Consider the following 23577-nt stretch of genomic DNA (forward strand, 5'->3'; position numbering starts at 1 on the left):
ATCTCTGTTTCCCCTTGCAAGTCACATTTGCGCTTGCAGAATCTGAACATTAAATTGAAAAAAAAAATTAAGATAATAACAACATTGATTTCAAAATACTTATTTGTCTCCTATGCATACTATGGCTTCATAACACAAATTTATAAGATTTTAAAAAATTTTCAGATTAACTTAGTTACTATTTGCAAAAATCCAGCATAATCTAAGTGCTAAGTAATAAAAACTTCAGGAGTTAAATAGATGCCAGTTGCTAAATTCTGACAATGTTTACATTGCACACTCAAGAACAGCACTATTGCTGAAATAGATTCTTTATTTCTGAAACATTCCAAAACAGCAGTATACACAGTTGTAATCAAATATTAAGTCATATGCCATTATAAGAAAGCATTGATTAGTGCAATTGGATTTTGTAAAAGAGCTATCAAAAAGATTTATTCGCATTAAAACTCATTTTCCATAAGCAACTGTTAATAAAACATTACAATTTTATTCTTTGTAATAAAGTACTGAAAACCAACTGTAGTTTTAGAGATCACTGTATCTTTGTAAGTGCAATGTGACTTATGCTGCCATTTTAAATACAAAACACTATGACAATAAATTAACAATTGAACAAATGGTGAAAGACCAACAAAACCATGCTGACCCAGCTGGATGGCAATTTCCAGTGAATGCTACTTTTTTTGTGCTTCTGCAACATAAATATACTGCTTTGTATTGCCAATGGAACGATTTTGTAAGGTATGTTCCTAGCGCTAAAAAAGTACATTACCCCAAAAATATTATTTATGGCACAGAAAAGTTAAATTATCTCTCTGTTGTTCAAGGTTCAGGCAAGTTTAAGTGAACTTAAGTATACAAAATAAAATGTACAGGAAACACTAGAAAAGAATTCAAGCACATACATAAGTCCCCCCAAATTCAAAATAAAATGCATGATGCCTTTACACTCATAAATTATCTTAGAATTTCAGTACGGCAAAGCTGCCCGGAAAGCATTGTCTCCTAGTTCTTTCCAAGGAGATAGTCTGGTACTTTGCACATATATAATACTTTCTTCAGTTCCAAATGCCAACGCTGCCACTGTTAGTCTGATAACAATGCAGCTGTTCAGGTAACTGATTAAGTGCAATATTTAGTATTTGATAAGATGCTCATTTTTTAAAAATGACATTGCATTATGGATGGTTAAATCTTAAAATCCTGGGGGAAATAATACTGTATGACCCTCCTTTCCCAAATCGTTGTTACCCAGCCAGCTGGGTAACGAAATCTGCATTATTTATTTTCCGCTGTTGATGGGCATCCTTCATCAATAGCAGCCGTCTCTCCAGTTCCCATCCCGCATCGTGCTGAGCGACGAAAGTGGCTTTGGAGGCTGAAGAAAACTGTATTAAATGAATGGCCAAAAAAAAAAAAAAAAAAAAAAAAAGACAAAGGAAGTCATATTTCATGTGAAAGATCAAGGTAACAAACATCATTTACTTCTGTAGCGACACTGACTTTGTGGCTTGCTTGGAGACATCGCTCTGGTATATTTCTGGCTCCATGCTAATGCAAATGTGAAATTAAGGCCACTTCCAATGAGACCCCATTACTGTTACTGGTCTTAACAGGGTAAAAGGTTGGTAAAAAGGAATTTGGTGAATAATTCTCATGATGCATGAGACCCCCCTAAATGGGAAGATTTCGTTCTTCAGGACTAAAGGCAATAAAACCCTATTTTTGTCACTACAGACAGCAGAGATCTAATGGGAAACATTAGCTAAAAAAGCTGTTGTGCTCAGCATGCTCGTCAAAAAACAGCACTTTATAAAAACACTATGCACCAACACTAAAGAATTCAGGCATCTTATCAGTTGAAGAGTTCTACCAAGTCCTGCTCCAGACACTTATCCAGACACATGATGACGTGTTTCCAGCCCACAGCCGAAGTCAGAGAGCCACCAGTCCCAGCACCAACACCCCCGCAAGGTACCTGCCATCCTCCAGGCCCCCACCCTCACACCTGGGCTGCATCTCTCACTAGTGAATGAGGACTTACTAAAAAATGCTTGTTGACCATCTTCCAAACCCTCCAGATACCACCGAGTTAACTGTTTCAGAAAAGATTAAAAAAAAAAGGAAAAACAACCATCATGTTTGATCTGACTGTCAACCCACTGGTGACGAGGCAGGCTATCTCTACTTTGCCGCAACCACGTTTTAGTTACAGCACAATTTGCCGAAAATAAAGTGTCCCAATTCTGTGAAACTGTTTCTCATAAAACCAGGTCTTAAGCCTTGTTCTCACACTTCTCTGCTTTTTCTGAGAGTTACTGACTCCTCCTCTCCCTTCCAAATGCCCTTGGCTGGAAAAAGCCAGAGGTATGTTGGAAGGCAGGCAGAGTCAGCAAGTTAAAAGCAGTCACCAGAGCAGCTTCTCGCCTCTCTGCTACAACTGCTTTTTTAGTGGCAAAAAAATTGCACCTAAGTAAAAAAGGTGCTTAAACTTAGGTTCAGCCAAGCTGCTTTTGTGCAGCTCCACTTTGTTGCAGTATCACTTATCTTTGATATAAATCAAGTTACTTGAGGCATAAAACATGACCTGCCTCTGCCGTTTTCTGCAACTGCTGCTTTCATTTCTTTTTTCCCAGAAAGAAAAAAATGAAAGTATGTTTAACAATCTTCAAGAGAAAATGGAGAGGGCAGAAGTAAAGAAAAATTAACTACGTTGAAAATAAATATAAGAATACCGGTACGTATCCAGAATCGGATCTCTGCTACAGGGCAGTGAACAGGAAAACGCACCAGCGTTGAAAACTGTTTCAAACAGGCACAAGCTGTCAGTATGATGCTACGTGGTTTGAGACAACAGAGTTTTGGAGGGCCTGTAGTCCCCTTCTACTTTCCCATCAGCTGGATTACAGTGACTGGCTCCAGCACAAGGCAGCAGGAACAAGCAAGCCTCCCACCTTGGCTCCGGAGCGGTGCTTATGTTGCTGCCATGCCTGTGCCTGGTACCTGGGATGATCCAGACCCTGACCCGCTGATTGACTTCCTGGCTTTAGCTGGGACCTGCCTTGTCACTGTGGACTTGTCTGGAGACTGGGACTGTTGGCTGACCCTGGGGTCACCATCAGTGCTGCTCTTGGTTGGGTACTGTGGGGCAGCCTGGCTGTCCTACTCGGCTCCTGGCTCACCTTGCCTTACTGGAGGCTGCCCCTCATGTCGTGCTCCCGGGTAAGGATAGGAAGCGGAGGACTGGCAGATAGGGGATGGGAGGTGAGAAGGCAGGTCTGCAAGAAGCCCAGAGCATGGAGTTGGAAAGGGCTGGGGGTTGCGTGGATCCATTCAACAGGAACAAAAAAAAAAAATGCTGCCTCACTTGTAAGGCTAAGTAGAGATGGACTGTACCATTAAAATTTCTTTACACTGCTTTTGGATGCATGAATTTCTGACAGCAAGGAGAAAAGCAGCTAATATTTAGCCAAGTTGGTTATCTTGGCCATTATAATTTTATTTTACAAATTATCAAAAGCACTCCCTCACATGCTTGATCCTATGCAGTAAATACTGAAGTTCTCTAATGCAGGCCCTGTATAAAGTGTCTAACAACCTATTTTAAGTTTCTAAAATACCACAATACTACTTCTGGCCGTAGGCATGAAGACACAGCTTTGCTCTGAATGTGCACTTCTCCCTGAACATCTGATTGATTAAAAAAACCCAAACAAACACCCAACAACAAAAGACCTTTTCTACTTTTAATCAAGTTATGACTAAAACCACTTTAATTTTCAGTATACTAACAGAAGCTAGACTCTTAAACTGATAATCAGAAATACCATTCCTTAGAAATGACCACAGTGACAAAAATCAACAGTGAGAAAATCTGCTGCTGACGGCTGAATTCTTTCCAAGAAAATTCCATGTGAACTGAAACCGCCCTTATTTTCCACATGAATAAATAAAATGAAATGAGGGTCTTAAAGAACTGTAGGCTGAGCTCCAATCTGCCTGTGCTTTTAGAGTCCTATAAACTTGTCATTCCCACAGCGCAAAGACCATCTATCTTCAAGGATCATTGGTCTGGCTCTACGGCAACATATGATGCTGACAAGGTACATTTGAAGGTGAGAAGACAGGAGCCCAGACTTTCTGGACTATAAATAACTTTGTTACTGATTTGAATCAGTTTCTAATAAAACCAGTGTTGAGAGTAGTGTCTCACCCTCCCACTGAAACCTCTTAATTTAGTTTTTCTTTAATATTTTCTGTTGTATGAAAAGTTACAAAATAGCAAGGGACCGGTCTTCACGACCCAGAAAGTCTCTGTCTTTCTCACATGTTGCTATCAAAGATTGAAGAGCTCTGCAGAAGAACACAAAGTTGAGGAAAGGAAAAAGAGAAAGAAAACCCTCTACTATAAAGAACTCTAATAAAGGGAGTTCCAGCAGAGAGTGAAGGAGTTTATAATAGAAATCTCATGGCACAGTCTTCATTAAAGAAGAAACCTGACAGCTCTTTATCAGTTGGTCAAAATCTGTTGTCAGTCACATCGGTGTAATCCCCAAGTAACTCAACCAAAGAGAGAATGTGAGCAACTGAACTTATTCTGGATCTAGCCAGTATCTAGTGAAAAGTATAAAAATGGTGAGAGCTAAACGGTGACAGTTCATCCAGCAGAAAACCAGGTGGTCATGCAGTGGCCCCTCACCAGAGGAGGGATGCCTGTGATGGGAAGAAATAGTTGGAAGAATTGACACAAGTTGATAGAAGTTTCTCTTTGAGAAACTTCCATCACCTATTAATCACAAAACATACAGCTAAGAGTTTAACTCCCAGCTGTGATAAGGTGATTAAAATACAGTCTCTTTCCTCAAGTTTATTTTAATGCTTGCCCTAAAAAAAATCATTTGGAGATGAAATTCTCTTGGAAAAATGCAAAAATGCATTTGCTTAACAGTATAGATCATTGCAAGTATGTGATACTGCCGGATTCCCTGTTTGCCTATTGTCTCCCAGCTGGAATTGAAAAGATGCTTGTTTAACCCAAGACCGTAGTATCCAGGATATTTCCTTCCTCACAATGCTGCAATGTCACAAGTTGCATTTTTAGAGTCTCCCGCCTTTTACAACAACAGGGATGCAACTCACTATTTAAGTACTCTAAGATTTGCTCATTCTGTGATATCGAAATAGCAGCTGGCACAAGTCTGGAAGAAGGCAAGCCACATATGTTAATGATATGAGGTTTCCATTTGTTTTGATTTCTTATTGATGGGCGGCAATCCATTCTTATTTGTATGTGATTACCTTCTATCAATTATCATAGTTTCCCAGGAACCACCAGCAACCATTGTCCATCACTATTTCTGGAAAGAAATCTTCACCCATTCAGTGACTCAGCATTGGGAGCTAGAAACTCTTCCTTTTTATAGCCCAGCTTCATATTCAGGAGAAAAAAAACCCCACAATCTGAGCCAAAGCCGTCCACATAGGGAAGGAGGCCTGTTTAACTCACCTTCGAACTGGCTGTGCAATTTTACTTCTGGGTATGCCACTCCCATTGATGGCCAGCGATGGTCTTGGAAGAGCACTGCGCCCTACAATCCCTTGACTGGCAGCCTTGTTTGGCATTGGGATCCCAGTGTTAGAATATAACTGCAAGTTGTTGGACACTGGAATACTGCTGCTACTACTACTACTACTACCTTGTACGGTTGGGCTTACGTAGGCAGTAGCTTTGAGAGGCTGTCTGACAGACACTGGAAAATGTCCCACACTGTGAACTCTGTGTTGAAGCTGTCCTGGTGATGGAACTGTAAAGAGTGGTAGAAAAGGAAGTAACAAGGTCAGTATGCAACAGATGAGGCCAGGCAGTAACGCTCATTTCTAGATAGATCTGAATAGGCATAAACACATCATTATACAATTTACTTGCTAATTATAAACTGCTGAAAAACCCCTTGGATGCAATACTGTATCCAGTAACACTGCACTGACCTAAAATACCATTTTCCATCCCCATCCTGAACAAAAGTCCATATTCATCCTTCTTTCTCCCCTCAAAAGAGGTTTCATGAGCCATTACAAGCACACTAATTCCACCTATGCAATTAGAGCTTTAAACAGGAGAAATTGCTGATGGTATAAATTAGTTAGTTAGATCATTTAGGTTTTTGTAAGGTTGCTTGCAATAACCACATCTTGTTTAAGGATCATTGCATTAAAGCATTATAAAACATCACAGAAGTCTAAGCTTTATGTATAAAAACAATAAAAAGGCTATAAAAAGGTCTTGAACATAACAGCATATTCCAAGGACGATGTTATGTAAACTATCATTTTAAATCAATGCTATGGGTTCCAGAAGCTTTATATATAGATTTTTCTACACAACCCTGCCCTCTGGTGGACATCAGACACACATCTGTTTTAGGGTCCACATATCAAAAGCAAATTGTCAAAAGCCTGAAGCACATAAACTAACATACCACATACAGGCCAATACTTTTTCAAGTCTTTGAAAAAGGACATCTTAAAATCATTTAAAGACACAGGGGAAAATAGAGGAGTGTGATTCAATTAAACAATACTGGCAATATATTACTATGGAAGTCTTATCATAACACAGTTCCTTAAATATGCCAGCACAGCCACTTATTAGAAATGTTTTTCAAAAAATTATTTCAGAAAAATCACATTTTATACACACACACATATATATATATACACATAAACACACAGAGAAATATGTATTTCTAAAATAGCAAATAAAATTAAACCCTCAATGCACTACCATGCAAATTCAAGTGGGAACCTGAACAACTACTTCCATTCTCCTATTCAAACAGGACAAAAATAAAACAAAATAAATCCAGCGGTCAAGTATATTTTCAAGAAAAGATGCAGTTTAATAGTTTTGAAGACATTTGTAAATTCTGCTCAAATTTGAAAGGAAACACCCACAGGAAAAGGTTTTGCCAACTTCTCCCTCCAAAATCTCACAGGACATGGGAAGCATAAGTTAAACCCTTTCTCCTGACTGTGTCCAGTGAAATCCACTTTTTCCATTTTCTCTGAGTACCTCAACCACTGTGCTACAAAAGATGGGTTTGGATCTTGATCTATCTTGTTCACATTCTACATTAACAATTCAACACCCACTACATCAATACTCCCTTCATCCCCCCATCAAGACGTCACCTAAGTTAAACTAATTACAGAGTTATTTCAATTCCCCCACTCAACAAGTATATTATACTTGAGGATATAACCCTCTGTTTACCACATTTGGTCGGAAGAAAGTGGCTCAACTTCAGTAGGAAGGTCATGTATTTCAAGATAGTATTTATACAGTGTACTATAAAAGCAGCATTGTACAAATTAACAAGAAAAGTGGTTTTCAATTCTAGTATCAAAACTAAAACTGTAAGCTTATATGAATTAACTGTATTATTGGTGTTTCTACAATACTACTAATAATTATTGTTATAATTTTAGTTCTAAAGTTGGCACAAAATGAATGGGCAAAGAAAAAAAAAAAAAGGAGGCGATGAAACTCCCAATACTGCATAACAAGATCGGCAGAATTTGCTTTCCAAAATAGAAACTTTGAAAATCCTGAGCTATATTAAAATCTAGTGCAGAAGGAACACAGTCTGCTTTAATTTTTCATAAAGCAGAGGATCAGTGATTTTACCACTCTATCGATTCCTTGCATGCAGCCAAAGAACACAGGTACTTACTACATGATTGCATCCTTGAAATCCCATTACTCGCTCCATGCAAATTGGAGTCAAAGCTCTGACTGTTCCTCACAGTGACTGGAGAACTAGCAAAGCCAGCATTACTGTTAATGGTGGGGGTACTTGGCATCCGAGCGAGGTTAGGCATGCTTCTTCGAAGTTTATCTGAAGCAAAAGAAGACAACATCCGTAGTCATGTCAGAATTTCCAACAAACACAAGCAGCCTCTAAATAATTTCTGTAAAAAATCAAAATTAAAACAAATTACTTCAACACAAAGAAAAGTTTTGCTCCGGCGAAAGAATGTGAATACGTTAGTGACAGCCTACTAATCGAACCCTTCTGACTATTGTAACAGCACAATTATTCACAAATAATTTTAAAGACACCAATAGGCAGCACGTTTTCAGAATCACGAGGATTTAAACACTAAAGTGTCATAATAAGGATGAGTTTCACGTAAATGTGTAAAGTAGGTCAGATGAATCATGCAGTGAATACAAAGCAAGGCTGCAGTGACAAAAGTCAGACACAGGTATCTACACTGTGGATGTCTAAAGGCAGGTGAGATGAACCCATCTTAAGTGACTAAAGTCTTGCTTTCAGGTGCCAATAAGATGCTAAAAAATTCCATTCAGTACCTAACCTTATTAGCATGTTAAGTTTCGGCAGGTGGCCATGCGCAAAACCTGCTAAGTCTTGATGCTGTTCAGTTGCTTGGAGCACTGGGTTGACCATCAGGATTTTCAAATCTGGTGGTTCTCCCTCCTACCCCACTTGTGGTGCCTGATTGGTGGGCATTTTCAGAACAGGCATGTAGGGCCTTTCACAAAAAGAAAGCTGCAAATGCCCCAAAAACATTTGGGGCAGGTTCAACAGCTAAGGCAAGTGTCTAAGAGGTCAGAAGAAGTCTGCAACCCCACTCATGCTAGCTGATTTGGAAAGAGAAGCCGAAACCAAGTCTGACATCTCAAGAAGACTTCCCAACCACAACAGCATTAGGTAATCTAAGGTTGAGCTCTTTTGGTCTCTTCTGCCGCAGGGCCAAAGGGAGATGACTCAATTCTGTATAATCAGAAGAGACTGGCAGGGGCAGAAAGGCACACACTGAATGACCTGGTCTGAATTGCCTCCTGTGACGTGACAGACTTCAGTAAAGCACCGCTGTGGGGAAATAACAGGTCATTCGTTAAACTGTCATCGGCAACACCACTAACGCTGGCCTCTTGGCCAGGTTCAGAAGCACAAGTGCTGTGCTGAGGTGGCTATGTTTCTCCTGGTACCGCAGTCAGCATGGAGGCCACCAGCTCCTGCCCCTGCCGTAGGTTCCAGCGCCTGGCAGATGTCTGCCTCCAGTTCTTACGCTGCAACAGAAAGCAGGCGTACGCTTGTCTTCTTAACAGGCAGCTACGACTGCTCTCTCCAATGGCAAGCAGGGCATTTCAAGATCGGCGTTTTGGATTTATGCACAGGAACGACACATCACACATGGCTTGGAACTGTTGTTTTGGGTCGACCTAGCTCACACAGGGCAAGTTCAGTCCACAGAAGCAACGAATTGACTTAGGAATCTCTGTTTCAGTCCACATAAATATATAACCTATTTAGCACCATCATGAACTCCTCTAATCCTTAAAGCTGCTAACAACTGACGAGTAATAAGATGTGACAGTACAGTTCTATCTATACAAGGTATTAGTAGTCACTAACAGTAACTTCAATATATGTGATGCCTATGTAACTCCAGAAAACTGAGTCACAGCAAGGCTACAACTCCAGCTGTTTTTTATGACTGGTCCTCATGATAAGAACTTGTACAGAATCCTGCAAGTAGTCAAAAACATCCTTGTACTTCAAAGGTCCAGCATTTCTAACATCCTTATGTCCTGAGTCCCAACTACCAGTGCCTACCTGCCCTTGACACCAGTCCTGTAATGATGAGACCTTCTTCTCTTCCATCTCAACTAAGGTTGACTTTCAGTTACCATAGATGGTCTGACATAGAAAACCATTGTTGTCTAGGAAATCCTTTAAATATTCCCGTGAATTAAATACACCACATTTTCACATTTTTGAAATCAAACAGTAGGTATGTGAGGTAAGATAGGGAGGAGTTCAGCGCAGGAAAAGGAAATGCAAGGTTTGAGTTCCCGGAAACTAGAGTACAGCCAAATCCCAATAAAGAACCAGTTTAAGGGTAATCGTTCACCAAAGAGTTAGAGTTGTGCTTCAGTGACTCTTCACTGACACTGGCAGGCTGAAACTGTCAGTGGTACCGCAATGAACGTTAGCAAAGGGATTACCACTGTGGTTCGGTCAGGTGGTAAGTATTAATATCACTGATATAACAATGATAAAACAGTTATCAGGCTTCCAAAACTGGCCTGGGGATGCAAACAATGGCATCCATACAGCTACTATATGCCGCTATTTCTGAAATACTCATGATTTTGCAAACTGGAAAGGGAACTGTCTTCCTATGATGGATCCTTGGCTCAGAGTGGCAGAAAATTCATGAATATGGGATGTCTGTAGCTACTGTTAATTTTGGAGCCCTAGCCTACCCTTTAAAATCCTAGGTCCTGGAATCCTAGGTCAACATTACAGCACTTGGCAAAAAAGGTTTGAGCTGCAATACGGTAGTAGGGAAGATGGCACTGCATAAAACAGCTTTTCTAATACTATCCACATATCACGTCGTATAAGCAGAATTCCTTGGACTCATGCTCTTCCACTCAGGGACTGCATCAGCCACCACAGGCATGATCTGTGCCTTGAATTGTCCAGTGCATGCAGCTACAATAGCAGGAAAAATAGGTACAGAAGTAGCTTGGATTTCCTCCATGTCATGGGTGGCCACATCTTTTGCCTCCTGTCCATCAGTCCCTTCTCGTTCCAGCAGTCTGCTCTGCTGCTGATTCATTCAGTCCTCAGGCAGCAGATTCCTGCTGCACCTGCAAATTCTCATCCATCGAGCATCTGCGTTACTTCTTTGATGGGTCCTTTTGTCTGCTGAGATAAATGGCCCTGAAAAGCAATGAAAATAGCAGGTCAGTTTTGTGTTTGGGGAAAACCCAGAAATGTTCATCTTGATGGCATTTTGCAGCTTTCATCTGCTTGGATGATGCATCCTCTTTCATCTCTTTCTTGAAGTTTGTTCTGTCACCTGTTCCCCTCCTAAGAACAGTGGAAAGAGCCTTACAGACGTTTTCTTTGTAAATGAAACACTGGCTCTTCTGAGCTTGATATATGGAAGCAGAAGGTGGGACTTACATGATTTTAATATTATTTCAGGCTGCTGAGACATGACTAGATACGAACTTGCTGGAAATATATAAGAAAAAAACAAAAATATTTTTCCAAGCCGCTAGTAGCAAACCTTCCCTTTCTAGAGCTCTTTGCTCTCCTAAGACTGATGAGAAAATTAACGGAGAGGAGGAGTAGAGCTGAGATGTATTCTCAGGTGAGAAGTAATTTGCCCAAATAGTCCTGTTTATCATGAATGCTGAAATTTGCTATAGTTTCTGCTACCTCTTCTCCACTAATCTGGTTCAGTGGCAAGCCTAAAAAAAATCATCGGTTGTTTACAGTTCATTCCGTTAGGAAGATGTGGATATTAACACCAGCGAGGAACTCCGAAGGACCTGCACCTTCTACAGCATCCAAAGTTATTGTGACCCACTACTGAGTCTCAACTATAATCTAGGCCAAAACAAATACGATGTTTAAGTAGGATGCAGCCATATAAAACATCACAGATGTATCTTCACTTTTCCCAGCCTTCTTTGAGATGTAATAGCATGACCTACAGACATTGTATTACTGAGATATTTGAAAGTGTGAAGAAAATGCAAGGATAGGTCATGCAAGGGAGTTAATAATCGGTTCTTGGTTATTACCACCTTCTCAGAATAGTTCACGCATACACACACGTGCTTGTCACTTCATGAGTGTTCTTTAGGTGCCATATGTTGTCCTTGTTTCACGTATCTGCAGCGGAATGATACACCAAAAATCGCCTACTGCATGTTTACACTTTTTCCTCCATGTGGCATCCATGCTGAATTGTCTGTTGCCTACAGCACAGGAAAAACCGGGAATTGTGAAATACAGGGTCTTCTGCCCTCAACTGAAAATGTGCATGAAAAGACCACCCCACAGCACAGATCATATTCGCTACTGGTGAGAAACGGGTCAAAAAGCAGGCAAAAACGTCCCTTGTTTTGTCAAACATTCCACAAAATTACAATAAAGACAGCGGTTTGCCTCTTACCCAGCTGCTTCAGTTCTGATTTTTTGCAGGAAGTTCTTCCTCTGATGCCATTTCTTCTCTGAAGTCAGCCTGGGATCGGTGGCCCAGCTTCTTTCTGGCAGGACACCAGAACAGGCAGCACCTGCCTTCTCTCCTCCGGTCCCAGCACCGCTGGTGGCCGCCCCAGTTCCACCGCTCCTTTTTTTTTTTTTTTTTTTTGTTTGTTTCCTTCCCTGACCTAATACTATCACCAGCCGAAGATTAATGTCCACGTAGCACGCACACAGACCGTGCCCTCGGAGCAAAGCTGCCCCAGAAGAGGTGCGCTCTTGGTGAGCTGCCAGACTGGGAGTTCTGTAGCGGTTCTTGTTAAGTATCATCTTCCCTCTGCCAAGATACCTCATCCAGTGAGGCTCTCCTTGCAAGGAGAGCTTAAGTTGACTCTACAGTGAAGCGTCTTAAAACACGTTTATTCATTCATTGTTATTCTCCGCAAGCGTTGTCCATGTTTTATTTGAACAAAAGGACTCACAAGCCTCACCAAAAGTGCACTATCGTTAAGAAATGTGATACAATGAATCGTAATTATTAGTGTCTGAGAGAAATCCATCTCACTGTTTAAGCTACATTAGCAGTTTCTTACACATATTTAAATCCTTCACACAAACCCTGCAAATTCAGCTCTGCCTTATCTGTATTGCATGCACAAAGAAGTTGGAGAAAAACCGTAAGGAAAAAATCTGTGCTTTTCTATTTTAAATATTATGTGCTATATTATGTAGATATTCAGAGTTTGTTCTGAAATCCTTAACAAACTTGTAGACTCAATTACAACTTAACTTTAAGGCATTAATTTCTCCTCATCATCTTTGAAGACCTGAGTTCAGTATCTGCATTACATTTGTTATGGTTGTAACATTTATGACATCCCAAATACACCACGGTCTAATTAAAGGTCTGTGGAATCATCAGTTGATACAACAGGGACATCAGCGTGTAAAAATACAAATACAGATTAAGAACTAAAAACAAGTCTTTCAGTTAAGCAAGAGACACCTTTCTTCATAATTGTCCATACCTACATTTTACTAACGTTGAACACTTCCATTTTATTTAGAATTATTCTTTCATCTCACCCTGGCTTCACAGGCATACGTCTCCCTCCACAGATAGTTACAAGCAAATTAAAGGTTTTTCCATTACCCTTCCATGACTTCTCCCCACTGATTACTATTCTCAATAAAACTTCAAAGGTGACCAAGTAAGATTTTTTTCTCCTTTTCTTTAATAAAGGGTCTGCAACAATTTCCTACAGTGAATTCTCCCTTCCTTACTGAACAAGAGAGGTTATGAGCAGAAAAACACTCTGTAAATCAGTAAGTAAGAACAGAGCTTTTCCCACCTCTCCAAACACACCAATCAATGTTAGTCTATACTGAACTGATATCTAAACACAGACCTACTGCCCCTGAAATGCTGCTCTTCTGTATCTGCCTGGAGCTTGCCTAAAAAACCCAACAAACCAACATCATCATCATCTGCAGCTTTCCAAATGAGGCAAGGGTGTTGCAACAGCCAACAATGATCATAATATTTTGCCTGAGAAAAGCTATTCCCCAAAAGTGTATGCAATCAAGTAACTCATAACTAGTAATTTCTGGAAAATAAAACCAACATTTTTCAAGTGAATGGTATCCGTGGGCTGTTTATGAAGGTATCAACCAAGCTAAAAAGTTAAAAATCAACGTGAAAAGGTAACAGAAAATATAAATTAAAATTAACCAAATTGCAGGCACTGCTACTCAGTGAAGGATGTGGTTTTCATCTACCCCTTCTTACTGCGCTATAATAAATTTCTTTTTTAGCTGGGATAATTTGTCCAAAGTACAAAGTTTCCAAATTTCAGGTATTATACCAATGGTCATTTTAAAATGCACATGAAATAAGGGGTGCCAGGATAAAAGTTTATGAGTAAGCTTATCTAAAGATCTTGAAAGTGGGCCTGAACACAAGAAGACCAATCCCATTTTCAGTATCTTGTCTATTCTGGATTTTGACTGTTCTGGATGTTTTCACAGTACTATAGTTATGTTACTTCTGGTTTCAGAAAATCAGAACTAATAAAGGGCATAAAAATTAAAAAGGAATAAAGTGACCAAACAGAAATAAAAAGTATTTTTTAAAAAGTTAAAATGAAAGAGATTACTTCTGTGTCAAAGTAAAAAAAGAGAAGTGTACATTTATGGACAACATAAAGCAGAAAACAGCTTGGTCTTACGAAATTTGGTGATACTTCTTATACGAAAATGACTGAAGTACTCAGTATTAACAGAGTTAGCAACATTTTAAGTTGTTAACCATGAACTTCTTCAAATTAGAGGAAACGGAGAGAGGTACAAACATAAATCTTTCCATTGCCAACATATGAAAAGCTTTGTTAAATTACAAAACACACACTAACTAGACAGACTCATTTTAGCTAATTGCAACAGATAGATACTCAAAAGCTAGTCACCTCCTGTCTCTCTCAGATCTTCTTTAAATGATCTATTTCTGACCCACTAACCGATTACAAAATCCCTGAAAACCAGAATGCCTTAAAAAGTTCAGAGATGGAATTTTTCTGACATAACTCATCGTTACAGACAATTCCGCCGATTTAGGGAGAGGGTGTAAATTAAACAAGAAGAGAAAAGAAGCAGATTTCATGCAAAGTTTTTCTATCAGTAACTTCTTGGCAGAACTGGAAATAAAACTTATTTGAAAGCAAAGATAACACACACACACACACTCTACAGGTGATGGCTGCAAAATGTTGTTTGGGAGGTAACAATAGGTATTCCTGCAGCCTATGCTACAGGTGGCCCCATATACATTTTACACACATCCTACCATATTTACATTCGCACACATCTGCCACCCTATGCTAGCATTTACCAGGAGCCTTTCAAGTACAGCGAGCTGTTGGAGACTGGCAGTAAACGGGACTGGTACCATTGACTCAGACGATGTACTGGCGGAATAACATGAGAGAAAGAACCTGGGCCTGAGAGTGGGGGCTAGATGGTGTGGTATTTTAAAACAGATGTATGGTACTGTATTTTAAAATAGATGTACGGCAATTTAAAACAGGGCAGAGTGTCAAAATTACACCAAGAGGCAGCACTTTGCTAAAATACACTGGCAAGAACAATGCATGAGTTCAAAATTATGGCCTCAAACACAGCTGGAAAACATCTGTGAGAGTATTCTCACCCCAAGCTCAGGCAGAAGATTACTAGGGTGCCAGAAACACCAGACAATCTCTCTGCTACCTAAAATGCAATCCTGTGGATGGAGAACAAGCAGACCATTGCTACAGCGAGACACACCTAGTGCACAATTCAGTGCCTATGTATAGATGCCTCATGCCATTTGAGAGACCGTGGGTTGTCTAAGGCATCTGAAAAGCACTGACACACAGCAATGGTGAAGCCAAGCAGGGTGCAACCGAGTACCTCATACAGCACTAAGTGCTTACATGTGGGCAGCTGAATTGGGACCTTCATACACATGCGGGCACCTACATCTCAGCATCTAAACATAGGCGCTCCTCATCAGGCGACCAATATTATACTCTTAAAAGAATTATTAAAATTTTCCAAATTTATCACACCTTCAGCATATTTGTTACAGTACAGGTAGTTAAAGTTAGAATTAAGTACCTCAACTATCATGCCATACCAAACTTCACTAAAAGCAGGTAGGACAGCACCGCTGATACCGTTTGCTCCTAAAGGCAAAAAATTGTACTTGAGCTAAACACATAGACAAGTTTTGGGGAGGCACTGGGTCAAAGCTGAACGCTGTTTTTTCACCCCAGACTGAGTGCCAAAATTCAACATTTACTTGCCACTTTTCTTCTACGGAGAGCTCTGTGAATCATGAATCAGTGGCCAGACTGTTGCCCGCACATACAAGGACACAAGTCATCTCTTTGGGGGAAGAGAGATTTGGGAAGACTGTTGGAACAACCGAGAGCAGCACAGCATGCGGCACATGCAATTTTGATTAATTATGGATGATGCTCTCCACATATATTGAAAACAGTAACTAAACCCTTTAGCCCCTCCATGTATCACACCCCTTTTTCTCATTTGCCTTGGTAAACTGTAAGAGCGTGGACACAACACTGTCCATCATATTGAGCTTCAGACAAGTTCTTGTTTTGCAGTCTACCTCCATTTCAATGTGTAGAGTTCCTGAAAGACAATGAAATTGTTGCCCAGATGATGAGAAGTGCCGATGAGAAGATGTTGTCGTAATACTACTCGGACATACTCAACACAGTGAACGCTTGACCCCTTGTCTGCCAACAGAACACAGCCAAAGTAAATGTTTCTCACCATCAGTATTTGCCACTTATGTGGATGAGCGCTGCACGAGTCAGAGTCTGAAGGTGCAGAAGCTGAAAAGATAATTCCTCTCTAAAGATAGTGGTACTGGCTGTTATAGGACTGTCTGCCGCTCCAGCAAACATGTAACTGAAGTCACGTGTGTCCGTCTTCTCAGCGACACCAAACAGATTATCTAACACCTCAAAATTCTTGCAAAAAAAGGCAACCAGGTGGTAAAATTGGTGGCCTTTTACATTTATACACTTTCTAGTTAATAAACTAGGAGTTTAGTATTTTTAGTGCCCTGTAAGTACTTTCTGAGGTTTCCACGTGGGAATCCAATGCTTAAGTTCCACTGACGTGGAACACGAAAAAATAATTGAAAAAGCATTTGGGGACCGTACAAAAACATCACGGCACCACATCCTGCCCTCACTCCTGAATCAAAAATGCCCCATATTCTTCCTTTCTATCTCCCCAACAAATTTTCTGCAAGCCCATCAGTGCTGTCCCATTCTTTAACTTCACCAGCAAGAAAAATAACATTGAAATTAATATGGCACATATGCTGTACCAATAAACACCCACGTCGCTCTACCCTCTGTTAACGTCAGCCTTCTTTATATACTGCCACTTGTCGATTATACTTCCATGCCATGTCTTACTTTGAATGCAAGTGCTTTTGGCACCAACCTGTCATGTCTTATTTGTCAGGAAAGCAACATCCATACCTGTAGCGCTCTATAAATAGCAACTTTGCGTTGTTTTGAACACCACATTTATTTTCTTGCCCAAGGGTGAGCTGTAACCTGTAATGTTACAAACAAGACCCTGACTGAAAACTGACTTTTGAATTAGCTTGGGGAAAAGACTGAAGGAATAGGAAAGTAAGATGTAGCAGGAGGAAGAAAATTGTGATCATAAAGAATGAAAGGAAGGTAACAGCAACAACAGAGGGAAACTTAAGTCTTGAGTAAGCACCGAGAGACAAATCTTCCAGAGACTCTGGAATACATCTCAAATGCAGTGCAAAAAACAGCAATGGCTCAGGATAGTTTGGGAGTGACATTATTGCCCACTGCTTTAACAGTCTGCCCTACCAGACCTGGAACAGGAGCAGAGCGTTGACCCCTGCTGTAAGCACTCATCGCGGATTCACAGCATAGCTGCATTAACAGCAAAGTCAGGAATACGAAAGGGAATGAAAATCTGAAAACCCTATTTTGTATTTTACTGTATCCATGAGGGACATGCATAGGTCAAGCTCAAAAGCCCAATTAGTTCTTCTAACCAACTATTAGCCTGCTAAAAGATGCTCTTCTTTCCTTTTTCTTCTTTCTTCACTTGTGGTCATATTTGCAGCACTTTAAAACAGACGAAAGCAACAATTTTCATGACCAGGTCACAGATTACATTTTGTAGCAAATTACTTAACAACAACATACCTCAATCATTTGCACAGGCTTAAATTGCTTGTTACAATTCACGGACTGATCTAGCTGTCACACACTAAACGCACTTCACTCTGTTGACACAACTTGATCTTTAAAATGGCACTGGCACTTTGCACAGAGAAAAGACCACTTCTCAGAAAAGCATGCAACCTACCTCCATTAATCCTATTTGGTTGCTGCTCTGGAGTTTGGGCTTGAGGAGAGTAGTAGGGCTGCTGATAAGTATTTGAAGGGAAGTGCGGGGAGGTAGGGCTCCTCCTGCAGTCCCGGATACTGGAGAAAGTCTGTGAGTGAGGAATCCCTCTCTGGAAAGGGGAGCAGCGAGTCAGCCGCGGCTGCGGAGGTGGGAGGTGGTCAAACTCTTCCTCATCCTCAAGACTATAGCGGTCGTATTCCTGGTCACCGCACGTCCCTTTCTTTCCCGCATGCAGAGAGACGCTCGAACTGTGCCTTGACACAGATGCTGAAGTTGAAGCATAATCTTGCCTAAGGCCTGTAAATTCCAAGAAGAGGATGATTTGGCTTCTGCTAAGCGATTAACCCTTAACACGCACTTCAATCTTGAAAACTAAGCAGGTAAGTAGACATAATTTTACAGCAAGAATTGGATTTAAAATGTCAGCAGGCTGAAGATCTGAGGTGGGATCCATCTGATCTAACTTTCCGTGTCTACCTTTCAGGCATCTAAGCCTGAATTATTCCCCTCGAGATCTCTTTTTAATAAAAATAGAATACAGGCATCTCCAAAATGCAGTACCTGTGAGGTATCTTAGATGCCTCTGTGAACATAAGATGAATTGCTTTCAGGAGGCACCTATTTGTCTGCCAATAGAAAGACTACATGAGTACTAAGTGTTTAACTTTTAAACACTCTTACTTAGACAAATTAACTCTCACTCTATTAGTCTTCCAAGTTATTGCTCTTAAACTTTTATATTCATGCAATGAAAATGCTGACAATGACACTTCCTAAATGTAAGAGCCATGTAAATATTCTGGCTCTCCAACCTCCCTGAACCAGAATTAGTTCCTGCTAGCAGCCGGTCTCATGGACAAGACTTAGTGGTAACACAGCTGTGTTTTAGACAGGTACGCATCCTACCACCCCCTTCTCAGAACGCCAGGTTTTGAAAACCGTCCCACTATTAGCACTGCCCCAGAAAAGCATGTTTGCTCTGGGTCAAGTGAGAGGGAAACTTCTACAGCCCTTGTACATCCCCCTTTTCCTGACAGCACAGCAGCCAGGGAAAAGGGGGATGTACATCGTTATTTCTAAGAGCTGAGTAATTCCGCCAATAGCTGCAGATAACAACTTTCCCAGATTTACAAAAAGCCCTCAGCTTTGACAGATATCTTTGCTTCCTAATGGAAACATCTTAATATGCTTCCCACCCCTCCCCTGCCCCTTGAGTGGGAGTTTCTATTCGTGGCCGTGAAGAGAGCGTGCCTGTGTGCACATATAATACTACCACTTTCCACAGGATTAAGTGGACAACGACCATCACGTTCTCAAACATTCTGTACCAGCTGCTACTACAAGGATGAGATACGACCACTACACCTGACATAGATTAGAAGAAAAACAGTGTTTTTCCTTCCAGTTTACCAATGACCTGATTCCTTAAAGAGCTAAGTACCTGAAGTCTTTTTTAAACCTCACTCTGAAGGACATGACAACAGCTGTCATTTAAGCAATGCAATCCTTTGTGTCTTTGACAGTCATAATTTTTTTTTTAAATTATTATAACTTTCACATAATATCAGAAATTTTCCGAGCTGTGACCACACACGTTTGCCAGCTGAGAATTCAGCTATCTTGGAAAGTCTCACACTTGCTAATTTCTCTGCTGAACATAACGAGTGCTACCAGATGCTCAGCAAGTTCAACTGCTGACAAGTGATTGTGCCGACCTGCTCCGTCTGGTTGCTGCAGCCAGATCGCAGCTCTAATTTTTTCTTCACATTTCATTTTTATTTTATTTAATCACTTATTACTTGGCATTTTCCTTCAGTCACCATCTCTGAATTTCTCTTGTTTTTCATCTCATCATTTCCTCCTTGATGTCTCACTTGGCACTAATAGGAAGTGAGAAAGATACTGTACTTACTGTCTGAGTGACTTCCAAGTCAAATGCCCTCTCTTTATGAATAAAGACATTTTCCAAAAATTACTATCAATCCAAACTATAACCTATGTCAAACAAGCTTTTGGGCTCAGATTTGTGCGTAATCACCAGTCTTAAACCAAAATGTTAAATTTAAATGCCCCAATTCAGGATTTAAAGGGGAATTAATTTCAAAATTCATCTGACAATTAAGAAAATCAAAGTAGAGGCAAAGAAATCCATGAGAGCTACTTATTTTTACCTTTCTCATGAACTGTATGCATGAGAAAAATGCTTTAGCACTTTCCCTCCCCAGAAATAAAATTATTTTAAGTAGTGTGGTAAGACATTATAAATCTTCCAAATCTAAATGTACTCAACGGGTACGGAGCTACCAGTTGGGATTCAGAAATATATAAGCATCAAGTTTTGAAAGATCCAGTACCATTAACCTGAACCCAACAACATGCGCACCTTCTCCGTGCAGGTGAAGTTTTTCCACCTGCCACTCAACAGGTGACACTGTTTAAGAAAGATCCACTTGACTGAGACCAGACTGGAGCAGTTTTGACTGTTACGGGAAATCTTCCTCAGACTATTTTGAAAAATGAAAGAAGCCACCTACTCTCCTCCTGTAGACGAGCCATGATCTGAACATCGGTGAGGTCCTGCAGCTTGTATCCCATGGAGATGGAATCATCCTCCAGCTCCGAGGCGCTCAGTTCACTGTCTATTGATGACTGTGGGCTCAAAGGGGAACTCCTAGAAACGTAACCTATGTAAGAAAACACAGCCTTTAGTCTGTGAACATGTTTGGCCATCTTTCATTCATGACCATCTGCCCTTTACGTTACAATAGCTTAAACTATTTTCTGTATAACAGATTAAAAACTTTCAGAAGTGTAGTGCAATCCACTAACAAAGGGCTTTGATACTCGTGAGAAGTAGTAAGTGTAGTAATAGATCATTAATTCCTCTGCTTGTTCCCAAAATAACATCACATAGCCCAGACAATGAAAAATTTACCCAGTACAGTTCTGATACAGCTCAGATTAGTTAGCGTAGTCTAAACACATCTGCATTTGAATCCTTCTTATGGGCCTGTGGTTCTCCCTACTCTGTTCTGAAAAGCAAGTGTGTATGTGTCACCAACTTCTCAGTACTCAATTCCATATCAGAGCCATTTACCTACATTTCACTGTTTTTTTTTTTTAATTGTTTATAGTCATCAGACAAATCAATGACAATAACAATTAAGACTGAACATTATGCAACAACAGAGAAAGCATTTCCTCCTTCACAGAGCTACCTTTTGGAGAGGGCTCTGGATTCTACTTTTTCCCTGCATGATAGTAAAATATAAACTAAATTGCAATTAGTTGCATGAGGTAGTTGTTGCCCAACTTTGAAGAAGAATTCTTCAAAAAAAACAGGAAATCACTTTCTAGTATCCTCTGGACTACCAGAGGCCCACAGCCTGCAGGGCGAGAACCGCTGTGACGATGGCTCATCAGCTGTGCTTATATCACAGATGTGTTTGCATCCCCTAGCGCTGCTCGGAACAGCCACCTAAAATTCATCCTAAATTCAGCTGTTCTCTAATAATATCTCCGACAGAAAAGGACACACAGGGGATTACTTTGCTTTGGAAGGATTGTGAGGGCTAAATGTGTTTGCTTTTTTAAATTTGCAAGTTACAATGGTCCTCTCGGTTTGGCAGAGGTAGTAACAGCTGTGCCCTTTTGGAGCAGCAGTGGGAAGCTAGACAAGATACCTGAGGGTATCTCAAATAGCATGAGATGCCTTCATTTAGGAGCTAAACTACATCCCACTGAATAGGGGAGCTCAGACATCTCGCTCACACATAGACACCTACACCAGGTGTTCAGTCTGCAGCTGTATCTCACCCACAGTGCCCATATCCCTAACAGGGCTTTCTGCACTGATTTCATGCGTTGTGAAGAAAACTGCGCACAGATTAGCGTGACGCTGATGCTAACTTCCTTAGACCACACCTGCTCCCACCAGCAATAAAATGTTAATGCCTCTTCCCCAGAAGACTATTTTCTCCACTACCACTGCACCTTAAGAGAAGTCACAGATATAAATTGACTCCTGATAACTGTAGCAAAGAAGGAAAAATGCAACTCTTTGCAATTTACAGTCCATAGAAAGTTTGTGTTTCTCCTAAAACTCCTGTGTCCCCTGAAAATCAGTGACAAACATAAAATAAATCTTGGAGGGTAGCAACAATGCCAGCTTGAAAACAGCCATGATTCTGCTGGCTATTTTTATAATAGGTAAGTTCTCCCTGCAACTTCATTACACAGCTGCATAAATGTTTCCGTAGACACAAGGAAGGGGCACAGAGGGGCAGAAGTGAGCAGTAAAGGGCAGACAAAGCTGGGGACTGTTTAAGCTGACACAGTTGCAACTACACTCTCAGGTGAACCGCTATTGAGAAATAGGCTCTGTTTACTAGCATCACTTTCCCATAACATGCTGTGTAGCACAGGAGATAACCTACTCTACTAGTTAATTGCCAAATTTTAGGTCATTTAAAAAAAAACCCTCCCTCTGAGATGAGAGTCTATATACAATCATCCAAACAGTGTATTGCTGTTAAATGCTAGCAAGATTAGATTAAATTAAGCAACTTTGTAAGCACCATAAATCAATAAAAAGATAAGCATTACCTGTCCGTTCAGGTGTTAGTATTGCTTTACTGGAGGTTTTAGAGAAGCTGGGACTATTAAAGCCATTGGTATATGGGGTGAGTCTCGCAACAGGACTATAGGGAAAAGCCAAGGAGACAGGTGTAGAGAAGAGGTTCCGCCATCGGCTAGCTGTTACAGATGCAAGGGAGGAGGGGGGAAAAAAAGATTTACAGTTATAAATAGAACAGTGCTGTTAGAGAGAAAAATCATCTCATCTTAATCTGTTCATTATACATTTTTTACTTATGGCAAAAGGAAAATAATGGTCAAAGTTCAGCAGCAAAACAGAGGATCAGCACAGCCTTCTACATCTAAAAGTGTGCTGCAAAAAGTTTTCTAGCAAATATGTCTTGTTTACCATTTTCTATGTATATAGAAACAGTTCCTCTTCAAGGAACTGTTCATGACAACCAATCATCACACGATTGAATTCGCAGTTAAATTATCAGTTATGAGAGTTCAGAGACACAGCAGTAAAAGACACTTAACCATCAAGTGCTAAAAACAACTGTAATCCCATAGCAAGCTTTTAGACTACCATAGTCTTCCTTCTCTTTTTACAGCATCAAATTCCTGATTACATAAGCATGACTTTTTTTTCATTCTTTTTTGAGGATCAACCAAATAATAGAACAGGGCACCTCTTTTTCTACATATTGCTTACAACGAGTTTGCAAGGCATCTGGTCTGCTCAGTAACACCACAGAGAGCTCAGAGTAGGCAAAAAAGCTAAAGGCTTATTTAATTTACGTTTTCTTAGCTTATCCAGTAAAATATGAATACAACTGTCCTTTGGTTTGCCTATTTTTTAACATGCATTCAAAAGGTAAAATAAACAATATCCACACCTCTTCAGAAAATAAATAAATAGTAGAGATAAAGTTAAGCAGAAGGAAAAGGCAAAATCTTTAAAATGTAAATTTCAGAGAACCCATTC

At 40.3% G+C, this 23577-nt stretch overlaps 1 protein-coding gene across 2 annotated transcripts in view; it reads right to left on the reverse strand.

The window, feature by feature from the left end:
- Positions 1-295: 295 nt before the first annotated feature.
- Positions 296-23577, reverse strand: part of SLAIN1 (SLAIN motif family member 1) — a 54206-nt gene continuing 30924 nt past the window's right edge. Inside the window, exons 3-8 of one of the 2 annotated variants that reach the window (XM_076362388.1) lie at positions 22620-22769; positions 20549-20698; positions 17973-18311; positions 7737-7901; positions 5510-5807; positions 296-1391 (exon numbers count right to left, since the gene is read on the reverse strand). In XM_076362388.1, coding sequence (XP_076218503.1) covers positions 1316-1391; positions 5510-5807; positions 7737-7901; positions 17973-18311; positions 20549-20698; positions 22620-22769 — 1178 coding nt within the window. In that variant the 3' untranslated portion in view covers positions 296-1315. The remainder of the gene's footprint in view (positions 1392-5509; positions 5808-7736; positions 7902-17972; positions 18312-20548; positions 20699-22619; positions 22770-23577) is intronic. The other variant, XM_076362397.1, reaches the window with a different exon arrangement.

The sequence above is a fragment of the Aptenodytes patagonicus genome, chromosome 1 (genome assembly GCF_965638725.1).
Source record: "Aptenodytes patagonicus chromosome 1, bAptPat1.pri.cur, whole genome shotgun sequence".
Lineage (NCBI taxonomy): Eukaryota > Metazoa > Chordata > Aves > Sphenisciformes > Spheniscidae > Aptenodytes > Aptenodytes patagonicus.